At 46.4% G+C, this 19,421-nt stretch overlaps 1 protein-coding gene across 1 annotated transcript; it reads left to right on the top strand.

The window, feature by feature from the left end:
- Window positions 1-1,874: 1,874 nt before the first annotated feature.
- Window positions 1,875-17,788, top strand: UBL7 (ubiquitin like 7). The gene is made up of 11 exons (XM_061595608.1): window positions 1,875-2,061; window positions 6,764-7,009; window positions 7,707-7,826; window positions 9,224-9,306; window positions 9,446-9,530; window positions 10,617-10,674; window positions 11,426-11,559; window positions 12,362-12,411; window positions 13,208-13,375; window positions 14,408-14,530; window positions 17,210-17,788. Exons 1-11 carry the CDS (start codon window positions 1,998-2,000, stop codon window positions 17,345-17,347), a joined length of 1,269 nt encoding a protein of 422 aa, XP_061451592.1. The 5' UTR covers window positions 1,875-1,997; the 3' UTR covers window positions 17,348-17,788.
- The last annotated feature ends 1,633 nt before the right edge of the window (window positions 17,789-19,421 follow it).

Here is a 19,421-nt window from a genome sequence, read left to right on the forward strand (position 1 = left end):
GGGAGATCCATGGCTGCTTTTTGGTTGTGAGCTTAAATACCTTTGCAAGATCAGACAACCATCTAGTAGTCCAGCATTCTTTATAATATAGTATTCTTTCTCACAGTTTTCAGCCTTATCAGACCTGACATAACAACCCTGCCACGTATATTATATGGCCTGAAAATTAACTCAAGTTGTTATACAATACACTTTTAATCCTCAGATGGCACTATGGCACTCACTTCTACATTTTAATCATTTTTCTTTACTAATGTTGAGTTGTATAACCCACCTTTCTATAAAATCTACCAAGGCAGGTCACAAGAATGAAAACAAAAGTTACTCCCAACAGAAATAGAACAATAGGCAGCAGCAACTTCAACCAAAGCTAGAATAAGATTCAGCTCTTTTGAGGAAAAGCAGCATTACAGATGTGTATGTTTTAAGGCAGAGTTCTTGCTGTGTGAAACAGGCTTCAGGGTTAACTCTGGTTTAAATTAAGCACTGCTTCATCCCATTAAACAGTAAACAACCCACACCAATAAATCTTGACAGATTCCAACCCAGTAATTTCAGTAGGAGAGACTCAATTCTTTTCTGTTGCAACCCTATGTACACTTACCTGGGAGTAAATCCCATTGGGTAGGTACATATAGGATTGCAGCCTTAGAACTATACTTTTAACAGCACAAACCTACACAGTTTAAAAACCCAGGAAGCTGCTTTAAACCATCTAGACTGGAAACAAAGCCCTAAGAGAAGAGACTGAAAGAACTGGGCATGTCTAGCACTGAGAAGAGATGACTGAGAGGAGATATGATAGCACTCTTGAAGTACTTGAAAGGTTGTCATACAGAGGAGGGCTAGGATCTCTTGTCAATCCTCCCAGAGTGCAGGACATGGAATAATGGGCTCAAGTTACAGTAAGCCAGATTTCAGCTGAACATCAGGAAAAACATCCTAATAGTTAAGAGTGGGACGACAATGGAACAGCCACTTGTCAGGGATGCTTCAACTTGGATTCCTGCACTGAGCAGGGGGTTGGACTGGATGACCTTATAGGCCCCTTCCAACTCTATGATTCTATAGTTCAGACTGGCAGCTATTCTCCAGGGATTCAGAAACAAGCCCGACCTGGCAACGATGAGGATTGAACTTGGTACCTTTAACATGTATGTCATGCACTCTACCACTAAGTTACAAGCCCGTTCGTGTTAGTCTATAGCAGAAAGCACACAGCACTTAACACCCCTGACTGATTTTTAATTAATTTAAGAAATTTTTACATTGAACTGAATGATAATGTCTAGCATGCTCAGTAAGAACCAAACTCCCAGCTGCTGGGCTTGCCTAATCAGGGGGCCACACCCACACCAGACTTTGATTTCACTTTTAGACAGTCATGGCTTCCCCCAGAGAATCCTGGGAAGTGTAGTTTGTGAAGGGTGCTGAGAGGAGTTAAGGCATATTAAGTATTAGGAATGGAAATGGACTGCCTTCAAGTCGATTCCGACTTATGGTGAGGCTTTGAACAGGGTTGTCATGGTAAGCAGTATTCAGAGGGGGTTTACCATTGCCTTTCTCTGAGGCTGAGAGGCAGTGACGGGCCCAAGGTCACCCAGTGAGCTTCCTGGCTGTGTGGGGATTCGATCCCTTGTCTCCCAGATCGTAGTCCAACACTCTAACCACTACGCCACACTGGCTCTCCTTATCTTGGGCAGAAGGGTGCAAACCTCAGTTTCAGTACTAGAAGGCACTCCCACAAGCTGATGCGCCCGGGTTCTTTTTAAACGCACCACAACCCCGGAATCCCGCGCGCCTATTGGCGAGGACGCAGAGGGGCTTTAACGTCATAACATTCTTTTCGGTGTTCTGTTCTCCACCCTCCATGTCCATTGAGGCAGCCGGAGAGGCGGAGTCACTGTCGCTCCTCCTCTTCCTGTCCTCCTCCTGGGCCGCCTGACTTCGCCTAACCGAGATGTGAGGGTTCGGTCCTGCATACTCCACTCCCCAGTATGCCTCGCGCGGGCTCAGGGAAGCGCTTCCGGCTGGAGGAGACTGTCGGTTGTAAACATCCAGGTAGGGAACATCAAGGGGTTGTTTTTTTTGGGGGGGGGTGATGGTGGTCTGGTGTATAGTATCTTCTGCTTCTTTTCCCCCTTTTTTATTTTACGTATTTCCCTCCTTCCTCATGGGTATTTCTGTTTGGCTCTGTGGTAGGCTGGTTAGTGTAGGCTGGCACTTTTGGGCATTTGCCAAGTGCCCACTTCTCAGCGGGTGGGGGGGGCACTGCGAAAAGCCCCCTGGACTTGCTGTAGTGAGGAGGTCTCCTGGAGAGTGTCTTGTCCAAGGGCCCTCAAAACCTGTTTATGAGACTTGCTTGTTAGTTAGTTGCTATTCAAGCAGCTTACAACAGATTTTAATATTATTATTTATTGAATTTATATCCAGCCCTTTCTCCTAGAAGGAGCCCAGGGTGGCAAACAAAAACATCATAAACACAAAAGACGTTAAAACATATTAAAAACCATATTTAAAAACGTTTTAAAACATCTTTAAAAACATATGAAAATACAATATATGAAAACAACATTTTTAGAAAAACCTAAAAAAGCAAATCCAACACAGACGCAGACTGTGATGACGTCTCTACTTAAAAGGCTGAAAGAGGAAGGTCTTCGGTAGGTGCCGAAAAGGTAACAGAGATGGCTGCTGTCTAATATTTAAGGGGAGGAAATTCCAAAGGGCAGGTGCCACTACACTAAAGGTCTGCTTCCTATGTTGTGTGGAACGGACCTCCTGATAAGATGGTATCTGCAGGAGGCTATCACCAGCAGAGCATAGTGATCAACTGGGTATATAAGGGGTAAGACCGTCTTTCAGGTATCCTGGTCCCAAGCTGTATAGGGCTTTGTACACCAAAACCAGAACCTTGAACTTGGCCTCGTAGGTAAAAGCATAAATACGTTATACCATAAAATCTAAACAAAACCATCCCCATAGCTGTCACAGAAAGCTTTGGCAGCATGCTAGTAAGCAAAACTGCATCATCTTAGTCTGTCAAAAGCCAGGAGAAAAAGGTAAGTCTTTACCTTGTGCTGAAAATATGTCAGGGAAGGTGCCAGGTGGACCTTGCAAGGGAGAGCATTCTGCAGATGGGGAGCACAACTGAAAAGGCCATCTCTAAGGGTTACCACCCTCCGAGCCTCTCTCACAGGAGGGACTAGGAGAATGGCCTCAGATAAAGATGTAAGGGTCTGGGCATATTCACACATTCACAACCTTTTTGTACACCGCCCAGAGAGCCACTCGCTATGGGCGGTCTATAAATGAAACAAATAAATAAAATAAAAGAGACATTGCTGACATGGCAGTGGTTCTAGGGCAATCTAAGACAAGGAGGTAGCATAGCCTAATGGGTAGAGAGTCTTGTAATATGGGCCCTTTTGTGCTTTGCTTTAAGGCAAGGGTGCCCTCCAGATGTTATTTGATTGCATCTCCCATCAGCCCCTGACAATGTGGCCAGTGCTCAGGGATGATGGGAGGTGTGGTCCAGCAACATCTGGAGGGCACCAAGTTGGCAACCTCTGCTTTAAGGAGTGAGGCAGATCCGGATAACAGCGGGGCTTATGTTACTGAGGAAAGAAGTATGTATAGTACTTATTCTAAAAGTGTCTCCAGAGTGTACCTCCTTCCCTGCCCTCTGTATTTGGGGATATTGTGTCAGGGTTCCAACTGCGAGTGGTCAGATAGAAAGGTCAGTGGAGAATACATACTTCCAAGTGATTTTATTTAATTTATTTATTACAGTTTTAACCTGTATTCCATCATAAAAGTTCAGGGTTGGGAACAATACAAATTACTAGACCAGGTAAAAATATAGTTAGGTTGAGAATGAGGTCCAAAGTAGCCCACAAAGATCAAAACGCCAGAGGCAAGTTTTGTCTAGTTCAGGCAGATGGTCAGATTCCAAAGGCGATGAGATGCAAGAGCCTGTTTTTCTGATTTCAAAAAATGGGGATCAGCCATTGCTTCTTCATTCCAGAAACCTAGGTGTGTAACCCGATACCTGATAGGGATTAATTCACCTTGCAATCTCTCCGTTGGAACTTCACAGCTACAGTATTCACCCTAATTTTTGGACTTTTGGTTTATGATTTCACCACCACCACCGCTATCCCCATGCTCCTGCTTTGTGTGAAATTTTAGCATGTTAAAGAGAACTGGAAAACTTAAAATCTTGCTTGTTTGTGATATTTTTTGATGGTGTCAATAAAGGTATTGCCCAGCTGTGGATTTTGGCTCCCACCACCACCACCACCAATGGCGAACATGTAACATTGCCTTTGCTTTTTAGATTCCCGATTCTCTGAGTGGATTTTTTTTATCCTTGGCTTTTAAGGTGTTTTAAAAATGTGCTGCTATGTTTTCAAAATGTGCTTTTAAGGTGTTTTCAAAAATGCTGTGTGTTTTTATTTTGGGGATTTTATTGTTTATATTGTATTGTACTGGAGTTTTATATTATATTGTGGTTTGACAGTTTCATTGTTTGTTTTATATGCATGTTGTATTGACCTGGGAGACCAGGGTTCAAATCCCCACTCAGCCATGAAGCTCACTGGGTGACCTTGGGCCAGCATTGTCTTTCAGCCTAACCTACCTCACAGGGTTGTTGTGAGGAGAACCATGTCTGTATGCCACATTGAGCTCCTTGGAGGAAAGGTGGGATATAAATGTAATAAATAAATAATAATAAATAAGTGGTATATAAATATATGAAATAAATATCATCTTCCTTATTGGCTTCCCTCAACCTTGATTAATGAAGTAAAGTAAACAAGCTAATTGTTTCTCTGCATTTTTTTAAACATCAAGAGATACTTTATATGTGTCTTCAGAAGAACCTTAAGGCTGCCTTTGCTTTTTTTGTCCATTGATGTGGATTGCTTTGCCATTAATTTGATTTCATTTATTCCATTTTTACCCTACCCTTCCTTCAAGGAGCTTAGGGCAGAGTACATGATTCCCCTCTCCCATTTTATCTTCACGATGACCCTGAGAGGTTGGTTAGGCAGGGAGGGATAGAGGTCCTGGGTTCTCCAATGAGTTTCATAACAGAGCAGGAATTTGGACTTTGGTTTTCCTGGTCCAAATTTAACACTCTGATCTGGTTTCCATGTCATGGTAAGCCAAACCATGATTTAGCATGAACACACAGGGTCCTGGAGAGGGGATTGCAATTGCTTTGCTCCTCTCTGGTCACTCTGCTGCTGTGCTGAGCCTAGCTATGGTTCGGCTTAAAATGGCTTCTGTCTCTGGACTTGTTTAGCTCTCTCTGGGCCAACCAAAAGCTGTAACCAAAGTTTATTTTATGGTTTATGGCTCATGGTTTGTCTGGGAGAGCTAAACCACAAGCACAGGTTTGGACAACACCCTAAGCCAAGTGATAGCTTAGCTCAGCATGGCACACAACTGGGGATGAGTGAAGCAGCAGTGATCTTTCCCAGAGACCGCATGCTGGTATGTTCATGATAAGCCATGGTTTGGCTTAGTGTGATGTGTGGACCAGGTTTCTCTCTAGTACTACAAGATAAGCAGATTTCAAGTCTTTGTGATCTACTTTCTATTTTACTAAGACCTCCAAGTCCACCAGTTGAAAGCAAAATAGTGGCTTAGGAAGGGGGATAGATGTGCACTTAAAATAAAGGAATGGGGCACCTCTGAGTGTATCTCAGCCCAGCAATTTGTTATCAGTACTAGAACTGAGCTCATAGTCCTTCCATGCAAAAATCCATTCCTGGTCTTTTCCCAAGCTTTCTTCAGTTCGACAGCTTAATTTTTTGTCATGGTGGTGGTGGAGTAGTTGTTGTTGATCTACTGCAAGTCACCCAGAGGTCTACCAGTAGATCTTGTTCTCCTTTCTGCCTGTCCCTGGCTCTCATCGCCAATCCCTTACCCCAGTTTGGTAGCAAAGACTCTTCTGATTCTCATTTCATATTTTCCAGGGAATCATGCCCCATTCTCAGGGCAAGACAGGTGGCAGGTGTAATTGACATGATTTGAATCATGAATAGGGGACTTGAACAAGCTGCTGTTATGGTTTCAGTCCTGTGAGGCAGGATATAATTTTAGGGACAAAAAGAAATAAACCAACTTATTAAGCCTCTCCCTCCATTTTCGCCCCTCTCTCATAATATAGAAATGTAGACACATTCAATCATCTTGATTTGCAGGAGATTCCGGACAGACAAAAGGAAACATTTCTTCAGGCAGTGTGTTGTTAATTTGTGGGACTTGGTACCAGAAGATGTGGGGGTAGCTGCTAGCTTGGATGGCTGTCAGAGGGCATTAGCCAAATGGGTGAAGGTGAAATCTTCCAAGGTAGTCAGGAGGGCTATATGCTGACTCCAGGTTCAGAGGCTGAATGTACTGAATACCAGTTGGTGGGAAGCAGTAAGGGCAGAGTGTGCAATGGCCTTCATGCCCTGCTTGTGAACTTCTTAAGAGGCATCTGGTTGGCCCTTTTGGGAAATGGGATGCTGGACTAGATGGACCATTGGTCTGATCCAACAGGGCTTTTCTCATGTGCTTTGATTCCTTTGGGAAGGGCTCAGTGGTAGAACACCTGCTTGGCATGCAGAAGGTCCCAAGTTCAATCCCTGGCATCTCCGGGTAGGGCTGGGAATGTCCACTACCTGAAACCCTGGGGCACCGCTGCTAGTCACTATAGACAATACTGAGCTTGGTGGGTTAAAGGCAGTGTCCTGTGTTCCTTTTACAGATTCAACTTGGAGCTCAGATTGGGGCCTCACTGAATCAAGTCCTCCTGGGCAATCTGCTGCCATGTCTCTCTCTGAGTGTTACATTGCAGTGAAGCTCGCAGATCAACCCCTGGCTCCCAAATCTATCCTGCGGCTGCCGGAAACGGAGCTGGGGGAGTGCCCCTTGGGTGGCTGCAGCATCTCGTACCTGAAACAGCTCATCACGGGAAAGCTGCAGGAATCTGTCCCTGACCCAGAACTCATTGGTAAGCTGCTGTTTTTAACTTGGTATCATATCATCATCATCAAAGCTCAAGGGCATGAAACACTCGGGGCACATCTGCAACATACATTTAAAACACTCTTATACTTCTTTAAACAGTCATGGCTTCCCTCAAAGAATCCTGGGAATGGTAGTTTATTAAGGCTCTTGAGAGTCATTAGCAGAACCCTCTTCTCCTCACGGAGCTACAATTCCCAGGGTTCCCTAGGAAGAGGGTTTGATTGTTAAACTGTAGCTCTGTTTGGGGAATGATTTAACAGCATACTATATGCTCTTAGTTTAAAGCAGGGTTAGCCAATGTGGTGCCTTCCAGTCACCGCTGGATTACAGCTTCCATCGTCCTTGACCACCAGCCATGCTGGTTGGGGCTTCTAGGAGTTGAAGCCCAGCCACATCTTGATGGCACCATGTTGCCTACTGCAGGTTTGGAATGTGGTACTGGTGTCTCCCTGACTCGCAGGCAGCGGTAGCTAGTGGCTCCATATCAGTGGAATCTGCTCCAGGTCTTAGTCTGAACTTTCAAGGAGTTGCTGAAGCACCTTGGGCAGCTCCTTGAAGGTTCAGACTAAAACCTGGAGCAGATTCCACTACCCCACTGACATGGAGCCACCAGCCGCTGCTGCCTGCAAGCCTATCTGCTGGTGCATGATGCCCCATTACTTGTCTGAGCTGTCTTTCAGATCTGATCTACTGTGGCCGTAAGCTGCGGGACGACCAGACTCTTGAATTCTACGGTATCCAATCAGGCTCCACAGTCCATGTCCTCAGGAAGTCCTGGCCTGAACCAGAACAGAAACCAGGTAAAGGGCCACTGTGAATCTCAGCATGGGCAAGATTGGTGCTTTGAAATTGTGCTGGGCAGTTTTGGGTTCTAAGGAAAGGAACAGGCAGTGTAAAAAGCCACACAACTCCAAACCATTTCCAACTCTGCATTCTTCCGTCTCTTGAGAGCCCATCAGCAAGGTGAAGGGTGAGGGGGTCAGGCTCAATGTAAGTGCCTCTCCCCGGACAGATCTTCACAGGCTGCTGTGCACTGCATAAAAAGCAACAACTTTCCAAGCTAAGTTAAGCCAGTTGCTTGGAGGTTTCCCCACACATTGTTTTCACACCTTTTCATCGATAAAAGCTTTGAATTTTTTTTTCTAATTGAAAGCTGAGATTTTCTAAATGCTGAGTTGCATCCAATTTCAAATTTGGTTTGTGAGAACTGGTCCGGCCTTGTAACCCCAGACTCCTCTGGATCACATCAAATTATCATCATAGTTGTCTCTTGAAGACAAAGGTGGGGAACCTCAGGCCCATGGGCTATGTAGGGCCTCCCAAGCCTCTGTATCTGGTCCCTGGGACTCTTCCCAGACCACGCCCCCTCTCAGTCCATGCCCATTTTTAACCTTATATCATAACATCCTTGAGTGTTTTTGGCTGGCTGGGATATTTCTTTGAACCCTGATAATGCCTCTTGGCTGTCTGGATGGAGGAGTGTGAGTAGAAACTAGCATACTGTAAAAAAAAAAATTACATTTGGTGCTCCGCCCACTTTTACCTCTGATCCTGCCCACCACTGGCATGTGGCCCCCAGAAGGTTGTCGAGAAGGGCATGTGGCCCTCAGGCTGAGAAAGGTCCCCTGCCCCTGCTTTAAGAAGAGGACAAGCATGCTTGTCCCACTAAGAGAAGGTTTCACACCCATCTGCAGTTTCCAGCACTCTTCCAGCTGGTCCGCTGTGCCTCCTAGACCATCAACGATGACATGTTTACTGCCCGGTTCCTTTCACAGTTGCTCTGCCTGCAGGGGAACCTGTGAGAGGGAGGAGTGAGGTGCTGTCACACAATGTACTCTTCTGCCATCTCACACTCCTGTTGCCTAGACCATGCTTCCCCAACCTTTGGGTCCCCAGATGTTGCTGGACTACAACTCCCACCAGCCCCAACCAGTGTGACCAATGGTCAGGAATGATGGGATCTCTAATCCAGCAACATCTGGGGACCCAAAGGTTGGGAAAGGCTGACCTAGATGTTCCTGAATCATAAAATCCCTGTTGTACAAAACCTCCTGTGGCAATGACACCTCGGACGGTGGAGTTGCTGAATACCCGTTGCCCTAATCGCTTTAAATGCTTGCCGGTGCTCCATGCGTAGCTTTTTACCAACTGATTCCATCTGGTGTTTGGTTTCTTTTCCTGCCCTTTCTTCCCCCAGAGCCGGTGGATAAAGCTGCCGCGGTACGAGAGTTCCGGGTCCTGCACACTGCTTTGCACAGCAGTCCTGTCTTCAGAGATTCGGTGAGCATGGCGGATGCCATTCCCTGCTGTGCCCATGGTGCCCATTGCGCAGGAAGGTGGGAAGCATCGATACGGGGGCAGCTGCAGTTCTCCAAGGAAGCTTGTGGCATTGCTGACTTCTCTGCATTTTCCCATGCAGGTCTTCAAGATGTTGGGGAATAAGGAATCGCTTGATCAGATAATTATTGCTACACCTGGCCTTAGCAGTGACCCAGTCGCTTTGGGTGAGTAGATCCAAAGGGGAACCGGTGTGTAGGCGAGGACGTGACTGCTCCACATTTCTCTTATCTTGTCATACCTTGATGGCAACAGTTTGACATAAAGGATCCAGCTGTGTGATGTCACCTGCCTTGCCTTCTTCAGATCCCACCTTGAAATCTACCTTAACTTCCAAACCATACTACAGGGGTAGCCAACGTGGTGTTCTCCAGATGTTGTGGACCACAGCTCCCATCAGACCCGGCTAGCATGGCCGTTGGTGAGGGATGATGGGAATTGTAGTTGTTATCATAATCATCATCACTGTTTGTTTGTGTGCCGCCTTTCCATAGCAATCTATGCTCAAGGCTGCTCACAACATGAAAAAAAAGTTACACAATTCACTGTTAGAAAATAAATTCAAATAGTCAATAAGTTAACAAAAACATCTTAAGAAACATACAATAAATTGATACACCCTTATAATTCCTAATACGACCCAACAATAAAATACTACTGAATATCAGATTCTGATACTTAACAGAAGAGGGCTGTTGCCTTCATATTCTGCTTGTGGGTTTCCAATAGGCGCATGGCTGGCCACTTTGGGAAATGGGGTTCTTCATGAAATGGGCCTTGAGTCTGTTCCATTAGGACTCCTGTGTTCTTTTGACCAACTCATGGAAGGGAGGTCTAGTGGTAGCTATTAGTCAAGACAAGTGGGACCTGCAAAAATGTGGCAGTGTGGAGTGCTGCTATGTTATATTATGAGATTTGTAAACTGCTTAATCAAAAAATCCCCAAGCGGTGTGCATGAAAACAATATACACCAATGACAGATGAGAAAACACGTAATTAACGAAACTCCAATTGTACATGGCCTTCCTGACCAATTGGATTGATTGCCTTTTTACATAGACACATAGGAAGTTGCCTTATACAGAGTTGAAGCAGTGGTCTGTTGAGCTCTGTAATGTCTACTCTGACTGGCAGCAGCTCTTCACATTTTCAGATAGGGGTTTTCTTCAGGGTTTCAGACAGGGTTCACACATTTCTTGGAGGACATGACATTACAGATTTTTCTCATTGATAATGTTTTCTGTGTCTGACAGGTGTCTTGCAGGATAAGGACCTTTTCTCCGTCTTTGCTGACCCGACTATGTTGGACACGTATGTTTTTGTTTAAACATTATAAACCTGGATCTGTAGTCGCTTGAGAGAGACAGAGAGAGACACACAATCATAACAGGTCTCCATTCTTAAGTTTCAAAGGCAGGACTTTAGAAGATCTTAAGGATTGTTTGAAATGTTTGGCTCCTGAAGTTGCTTCAAGTGTGTGTAACAGAAAAGGGATATCTATACGCACATGTAAAGTAAAATAAAGCCCTGCCTGCCCTTTCATCAGTGGAAATTCGTGAAAATTCTGCTCGGCGTCATCTTAGACTTCGAATTATTTACCTGGCATTGGCCAAACAATGCCAAGTTTGAGGGCTAGACATCTCCACCCTCCTTAAAAAAAGAGCCAAGATTCTTGGGGTGCTGAATTTTTGCACCCGGCACCTATTTCTCTATGTAAATGTATTTGAAACAGTTCAGAGTTACTGATTTTTTTTCAGGTTTGTGACTGAACTAGAGAGTCCAAACTGATTAACTTGGACTAGAACTGAACACAAACTTTGCAGTGGTTTGGGTCAATGCTAGGAGGAGTTTTCCTATGGCAGAAACTGTTAGACAGTGGAAAAGACTGCCTGAGAAGGTGGTGGCTCTTCTTAGAGGCTTTTTTTAGTCTGGTCTGCCTATCAGGGCTGCTGCAGCTGTGGATTTCCAGCCTCGGTAGGATTGGACTAGCTGTCCTTTGGCTCTGCGATTCTTTGGCTCTCTGGCCTCCACCAACGTTACCCCCCCTTGCCACTCTTTCTAGGCTCATCCCAGCCCATCCTGCCTTGGTGAATGCCATTGTCTTGGTTCTCCACTCTGTGGCAGGGAGCACACCCTTGCCCACTGCAGAGACCTCTTCTCGTAGCATGCCTTCCAGCTCCTACCGGGACATGCCAGGTGAGTGATATGCTCCAACACGGAGTACAAATTACAGAGGAGCCTGGGAAGGAAGAGAAGCTCCTGTCACCATTGTCACTGGTAGCATTGACCTTTATCTAGCACTAACAGGTTGCTGTCCCCCCTTTCAGACCTTGCTCAATATGCAAAGTTCAGAGAGAAGAGCTGGTGGGCACAGCCTCGCTTCTCTCTCCATGTGTTCTCAGAATATGCAGAAGTGAACTTGAGTTGCTGGGGACTGTGAAGAACTGGGGAAGGGCCTTAGCTCAGTGGTAGAGCGTCTGCTTTGCATACAGAAGGCCCCAGCCAGGTTCAGTTCCTGGCCTCTCAAGGTAAGGGTGGTAGAGACTCCCACCTGAAACTCCGGAAAGCCACTGCCAGTACTGAGCTAAATGAACCAACGGTCCGACTTTGTATAAGGCCTCCTCTGTTGTTGTTATAGGCCTTCAAGTCGATTACGACTTATGGCGACCCTATGAATCTTTTTGGGATATATTGGTAGGGTTTTCATGGTTAGAGGTATTCAGAGCTGGTTTACCATTGCCTTCCTCTAAGCCTACGGCAGCTAGTATTCCCGGGTGGTCTCCCGTCCAAGTACTAACCAGGCTGACCCTGCTTGGCTGACGAGATCAGACATGTAGGTTCCTAGAAATGAATATGGTGGGCATCTGATATTTTGTAGCTCTAAATTGAGAGTCTGCACACCAGCATTGTACCTTCACTGTGCTGTGATGTAGTTCTCTAATAGGATCCGAGTTTGAGCAAGAGTCTGTGCTTCACTCTGCTATCTTTTCTTGGGCAGGTGGCTTCCTCTTTGAAGGCCTGTCTGATGATGAAGATGATTTCCACCAGGTAATGTCCAGATGACTGGAGAGTTCGGTGGGTTGTGTCCCTATGATGGAATGTCTGAAGCAGAATTCTTAAGAAGAGCCCTGCTGGATCAGGCCAAAGACCCCTCTAGACCAGCTTCCTGTTCTGACAGCGGTCAGCCAGATGCCTTTGGGAAGCCCAGAAGTAGGACAACAGTGCAGTTCTGTTCTTCCCACTTGTGCTCCTCAGTAACTGATATTCAGAGGCATACTGCTTCTGATACTGGAAGTAGGATGCAACCATCACAGCCTTTGAGAGGCTTATCTTCCATCCTACATCCTGTAGCGAATTCCCTGTTTGAACGATGCTCCGTGTGAAGCCCTTCCTCTTCCCTGTTGTGAATTTCTTGCAATTTGGCTTCCTTGGATGGCCCCGAGTTCTAGTACTTTGAGAGAGGGAGAAAAGCTTCCCGCTCTCTGCTTCCTCCACGCCGTGCGTAATTTTAGACTTTGGTTTGTCATGAAGGGCAAAGGTGTAGCTGTTCCATGAGGCCACGTAAAGATCTCCTGGAACTCTTCAGTGTTTCCTGTCTAGAGCGGAAGCAGTTCTCTCTGTGGCAGAGGGAGACTTTCTGGGCGGGGATGGAACTCTGAATGCTCCCGACGAGGTTGGGAATAGGAATAGAATCACTCTTCTTAACAACTGTTCTGAAAAATGGGAGTCCCAAGCTGCTGATCTCTCCTCACTTTAGAACAGGAGTTAGGGTGTTGGGTATGCAATGAAAGCCAACTGTTTTGCACAAGCCCTAAGTAGCAGGATTTCTTTTTTTCCCTGGCAGAGCACAAGGACCACGCCTTCCAGCAGCACGTCTGGGTCCCGCCCGGCATCCCTTGGCTACACTGGGGCAGCCGGACCCCGACCCATCACGCAGAGTGAACTGGCAACAGCCCTGGCTCTGGCCAGCACCCCGGAGAGCAGCTCTCACACTCCGACTCCTGGGACCCAGGTAAAACAGAAGCGCAGGATGCTAGCCTTATCCTGATGGGCACCTCCCAGGGGTGTTGCTTGATAAAACGCTGACCCGTTTCCAAATTTGTATCAAACTTGCATATGCTGTGTGCACACGCATATATCTATCGGCGCATGCTTCTGTGCCAAAGATGGGGAACCGTTTTGAACCTGAGGGCCGTGGTCCCTCGTGCACAACCTTCAGGGGCCGTCTGCCAATGGTGGGTGGAGCCAGAAGCAAGGGCGGGTGTGTTTGGAGGCACAAAGTAGGTGGGGCAAAGAATGTAACCCTTATTTTTGTACAGCAGACTACATTCTAGGCATGCAATAGGCGAGAGGTTTCTACACACAGTCATCCCACACACATCTCTCCCTCTCCCGGCAACAGAAATGCATGATCCACAGGTCAAGGATACATTCCAACAAGGCACATTCACTCAGGGAGGTTGAGGGGATGTGGTCTGGGGAGAGCCAGATAGAACATCCTGGAGGGCCACATTTGGCCCTTGCGCCTGAGGTTCCCCAAGGTGGTGTAGGCAAATTAAGATGGCGAGTGGCGAATTAATATAGTCATGCATCCGGCAACCCTGTGAGCAATGTAAACAAATACACAAGTTCAAAAGGAGCAAGAGAAAGGGTCAGGAGATCTGGAGCCTGGCTTCAAAGATCTGGAGCTCAGTCACCTAGGTGGCCTCTTAACAACACCCCTGGGACCCTCTCCAGGTGGCTTTGAACTGCCAGCAAAGGGCTCTGAAAGGAGTGATCTCTAGAACAAAGCACTGCTTTAGTAGCACAGGAGCCCAGTGCAAAAAGATTTCACTCCCATCTGCAACAGGACTGAGGAAGTAGTGACCCTCTAGATGTTGTTGGACTTCCATTCCTGTCATCCCTGGCCATCAGCCTTCCTGGCCGGGGTGAAAGTCCAGGAACATCTGCAGAGCCGCAGGTTCTCCATCCCTTCTGTGAACCGACATAATGGGGAATCCTCCATTCCCTGTGACACACCACAAACGTGTTCTCTTCTTTCCAGGGACATTCTTCAGGCACGTCCCCCATGTCCTCCAGTGTCCAGTCAGGAACGCCCATCACCAACGACCTCTTCAGCCAGGCCTTACAGCATGCCTTACAGGCTTCTGGGCAGCCAAACCTTCAGGTCAGTGACCCAGCCCATCAGTTCATCCCTGGGCAGTATTCTGCCATACTGAGATCAGACAACCGTTATGGAAGATACCCCCATTGGGTGGTGCTAGATGACATGCAGATACTGAGCTGACTCCAGCATAGGGTTGGGAAACCTGTGGCCCTCTAGATATACTTGGACTCCAACTCCCATGAGCCTCTGCCAGATTGGCCAGTGATCTGGAATGTTGAAGAGTTGTAGTCCAACAGCACCTCAAGCGCCCCAGGTTCCCTAACTGTGCCTTAGCTGGTTGGGCCAACATAGCAGAGTTATGCAAGCTTGGAAGTCCTGTTGTGCGGTGCTGATCACAGGGTCCGCCTTAAGACGGGAGCAAATGGGAAGCTCCATAGCTCAGAGGCAGACCAGACTTTCAATTTGAAGTTTCAGCTAAAACAAGTCTGGGGAACCTTAGACCCTCGATGTTGCTGAAATACAACCCCCACCATCCCTGGCCATTGGGCATAACTTGCTAGGGCTGATGGGAGTCGTAGTTCAACAATATCTGGAGGGTCAAAGATTCTCCAGTCCTGAGTTAAAAGGATCTTGGTTAGCAGGATCAGAAAAACCCACTGCCTGAGACCTTGGAGAGCTGCTGGCAGTCAGGACACACAATTTCTGGGCTGGGCGGGCTGATTGTCTGACTCAGCATGGACACCGAATCATCTAATAGCTTGTGATGGTAGCCATGCAACCTCTAGGAAATAACACAATTGAGCTTTCTTTAGTAAGAATCGTAAACAACCAGCAGCCTGAGCTTGCAGTTTGAGTGCTTATAAATAGCACTTCCTCCCCAACAATAATGGGAGTCTGTCTTAAGGCAATACCTTGAGCACAGGCAATTAGCGGATATAAACCAGAAATGTATGGAAGGGTTCATAGCCCAGTGGTTGAGCCCTTGCTTTGCATGCTGAAGCTACTCAGGTTCAGTCCATATCACCTCCGATGGGGGAGCCATCTGCCTGAAGCCTTGGGACACAGCTGCCGACACTGGGCTAGCTGGGTCTGACTCTGAATTAAGCCGCTTCATATTTTCGTATAAGCAGGCACCTTTTCAGCCCGTTGCCTCATATGGGAATATCTGCCACTGATCAAGCGGAGCATCTCAAGAGACTATATCATCATCTGCTACTTTTTATGGGGCTTTGCCTGCTTGAGTGATGTGAGGATTGTATCCAGGGAGTTGTACTTAGTAAAAAAGATTACTCACCAAGAATCCACACTCTCTCTTTTTGTAATGCTGAATTTTGTGGCCTGTGTATATTAGGCAGCTGAAGAAAATTCTGCATCCCGGGCTCTTTTATTTTGCAGATTCCACCCAACCCCCCACCCGCTTCTGCTGGCCTTAAGGACTGTCAGGAACCTGCCCCTCCCCAAATCCCCCACCACTGGCAATTCTGCTGATTTCACGTCTAGCTCTGTAGATTTCACAACCATCTTTCGTAGTCGCATGCTTTCAGTTCTGTCTTCGAACCCATAAGGGCTAGACTCCTTAGAAAGAATGCTGAGCTGCTCTAGGTTCTGTATTCTGCATTAGGTTCAAAATCCTATGCTTTGGTGCTGCCCAGAATTGCAGAACAGAGGTGGTTCTGATCTTATTGTGCATCACCGTATCATATAGAATGGGTCAAAAACTCTTCCCATTCCACAGGTGCTTTGTGGAAAGCCACAAATAGCTTGGTAGACCTCGTCTGATCTTGGTGTGGGGGACTGTTACTAGGGGCCTCAACATGTGGCTTTTCAGGCTATGTATTTTCAGCCTCCCCTGTAGGCTGTGGGTTGTATAAAATGCTGGTCCTACCAAGAGTAGACCCATTGAAGTTAATGAGCATGATTAACTTTGGTTTGTTAATTGTAGTGAGTAGGAGTAGAATTGCAGTAATTACTCTGAGTAGGATTTAGTTGGCTACAGCCCCATATATTTTTTAATGCTTTTTGTATGAAATCAATATAATATACATAAAAAATGAAAAAAGAGCAATAATAAACAGATAGCCAAGAGTGAAAGCAGGCAACAAATTTCCAAACCAACATTAGGTAAAACTGAAAAATCGTAAAGGTTCAAGAAATGTATATGGAACTCCACATATATTTTTTAAAAATCCTCTTCTATCCCAGAGACTCATGGTGGGTTGTGGTATAACCTTCAGTTGTTCTGATATATGGAATTGCTTTTGATTGTTGATCATTGGTTGTTTTGAGGTTTATCACTGATGTGTTTGCCACCCTGGGTTCCTTTGGGAGGAGAGATGGGATATAAATTTAATTAATAAATAAGCAAACCTAATTCTATTTTTATCCCCTGTGCAAGCCAGGTTGGGCTGAGGGCTAGTGACTTGCCCAATCTTTTTATCTCATCCTTTCACTCCCTCTCCAAGTTAACTGAAACCAGTATTTTAGCCTCATGACAACCCTGTTCCCATGATTAAGCCCAACATTCTGTAGTCTTCATATACCGTACCACTTCTCTCACAAACAGCCCTGAGAGGTAGGGCAGGCTGGCAATGACCTATTTGAGCCCATCTTGTCAAGTTTTGCAGCAGAGCAAGGCTTTGACTCTGCTTCTCTCCCATCCAAACCCAACCCTCCTGTCTGCCTCACACTTGGCTGTGTCGGATTTTGGGTAACTGCACCTTTCCTCTCTTTTGTTTGCAGAGCCAGTGGCAGCCGCAGCTGCAGCAGCTGCGGGACATGGGGATCCATGATGACGAGTTGAGCCTCCGAGCCCTGCAGGCCACTGGTGGGGATATCCAGGCTGCCCTGGAGCTCATTTTTGCAGGAGGAGCCCCCTAATGTCTGCCTGCCTATCTGTGTCTGTCTGTCTGAGACACCTTAGACCCTGGGAGGTTATTCTGTTTTGTCCACTCCCTACAACCACTCAGCTGTACTGTGCTCCATCCTCCACGCATTGAGCAGCTTGGAATCTTTTCCACGCTTACCCTTTCTCTTCCCAAGGAAAGCCTTTTAAGGCAGAGCGGCTGAAGGACGGTGGCGGAAGCTCTGACTTCGGAATGAACTTTGGTAAAAAGGCCACTGCATCCGGCAACCAGGACTGGGCGAAAAGACTGCAGACCAGACAGCCGGCTGCACATGTTCTCCTCTGGGGTGATGATGAGGCCCTGCCCAGTCTGAAGGGTGTCTCCATCCTAAATAACTTGCATGCCTTCCCCTCCTGTCACTCTGTTGGGTTTGTTCTCCTCTTGGACAACTTCATTAAAGCTGCTCTTCTCCAAGCGTGCTGTCCTCCTGTTGTCGTTAAGATTTTGGGCCTCTTGATGCCTAGCTGAAGGCTTCCCATTTCTCCAATAAAACATGGGTGGGCAGAAAGTAGATCAGGATGAAGGCAGGCTTGGTAGCTCTGCGCAGAGCACATGCTTTGAAAGCCAAAGGTCCTAGGGTTCAACAGGACCTTTGGCATCTCCAGTTCCTCCCTCCGTCCCATTTTCCTTGCAGTGACCCAGTAGCAGGTGAGTGGGAGAGTTCTCTCCCTGATATCTGGGGGAGCACTGCTGGTCAGAATAGACACGAGGTGGGAAATCTGTGGCCCTCCAGATGTTGCTGGACTACAGCTCTCATCGTCCCTGACTGCCGGCCACACTAGCTGGGGCCAATGGGAGCTGGAGTCTAACAACATCTGGAGGGGCCACAGGTTCTTTACCTGTAGAATAGGCAACAAACAGCTAGATGGACAAATACAGACTTGGTATTAAGCACCTTTCTATTATCTGTTGATTTTCCCTGGAATGGAAAGGGCTTCTGACTCTGTTCTTAAACAAAAAAGCTTTTTTAAAAAGTAATCTAAATTAGGCTGTTAGAATTTCTGCTGTGTAGTAACTAAGATGGAGGTGATCCCAATGTATGTCTTGCAGGGGGTTTATTAGGCAGTTGGCTCTGTCTCCTGTTTTTTTTTTATCAATGCATTACTCAAATCAGTCAAGTGCATATTACCCTAAGAGACTTAATATACATTATAATTAATGCTTAATAAAATTATCAATATTTATATCGTTAGACCCATCTGTAATATGCTCAGTTCATCAATATACGTACACCAGCATCACCATTATCTGCAAGTTATATAAATACACAAATAGTTTTAGTATTTATGGACATTACACCAATCAATGTTAATAAATAGCATGAATGCATAATATTGCACCAAATATTATGTTGTGAAATCTTAAATATTACTCATAATTTTTAACAGCCAACATGCCCTCTAGAAATGGCTGGACTACAACTCCCATCATCCCTGACCCCTGACCATGTTGGCTACGTCTGATGGCAGGAGTCGTGCAACAACATGTGGTGCCCCCAGTTTCCCAATCCAGGATGCATATGATGCTTAGAGACAGCAGGTGGCATTCTTCCCATAGAAGCTATGCAGTGCTACATGAAGGTCCCAGACGGCTGCTAGAATGAACTAGGAAGAAAGAGCATTTAAGAGGACTTCAAAATATATCCCTGGGTAGGCATGAGAGTGGGGTATGAGCTCCCTGACACTACAACCCTGCTTCGTAGGGTGGCACTTTCAGCATCACCTGAGGAACAAGTATGCTTAGGGAGGTGTGCCATTTAAACCCAGTAAAGGAAGTTGCATCCCACTGACATAACTGTTTCTGGTTACAGCCATTCAGTAAAGATAATGGTGAAATTATCTTGGGAGAAAGGAGCATAACTCGGTGGTTAGAGCATCTGCTTTGTATGCAGAAAGTCCCAGGTTCAATTCCTGGCATCCTGGAGAGACTCCTGTTCTGAAACCCTAGAGCTGCTGCCAGTTAGTGTCGCCAATACTGAGCTAGATGGGCCAATGGTTGAATTCCGTAGAAGGCAGCTTCCTGTGGTTCTATAACGGGTTAGAATAAAT

Source organism: Rhineura floridana, chromosome 14 (genome assembly GCF_030035675.1).
Source record: "Rhineura floridana isolate rRhiFlo1 chromosome 14, rRhiFlo1.hap2, whole genome shotgun sequence".
NCBI lineage: Eukaryota > Metazoa > Chordata > Lepidosauria > Squamata > Rhineuridae > Rhineura > Rhineura floridana.

Bases quoted from the DNA above. Each gene is read 5' to 3' on its own strand.
- UBL7 (XM_061595608.1), top strand. From the start codon at position 1,998: ATGCCTCGCGCGGGCTCAGGGAAGCGCTTCCGGCTGGAGGAGACTGTC. The intron at 12,412-13,207 runs GTAATGTCCAGA...TTTCCCTGGCAG, and splicing joins ATGAAGATGATTTCCACCAG to AGCACAAGGACCACGCCTTC. The intron at 14,531-17,209 runs GTCAGTGACCCA...TTTTGTTTGCAG, and splicing joins CTGGGCAGCCAAACCTTCAG to AGCCAGTGGCAGCCGCAGCT.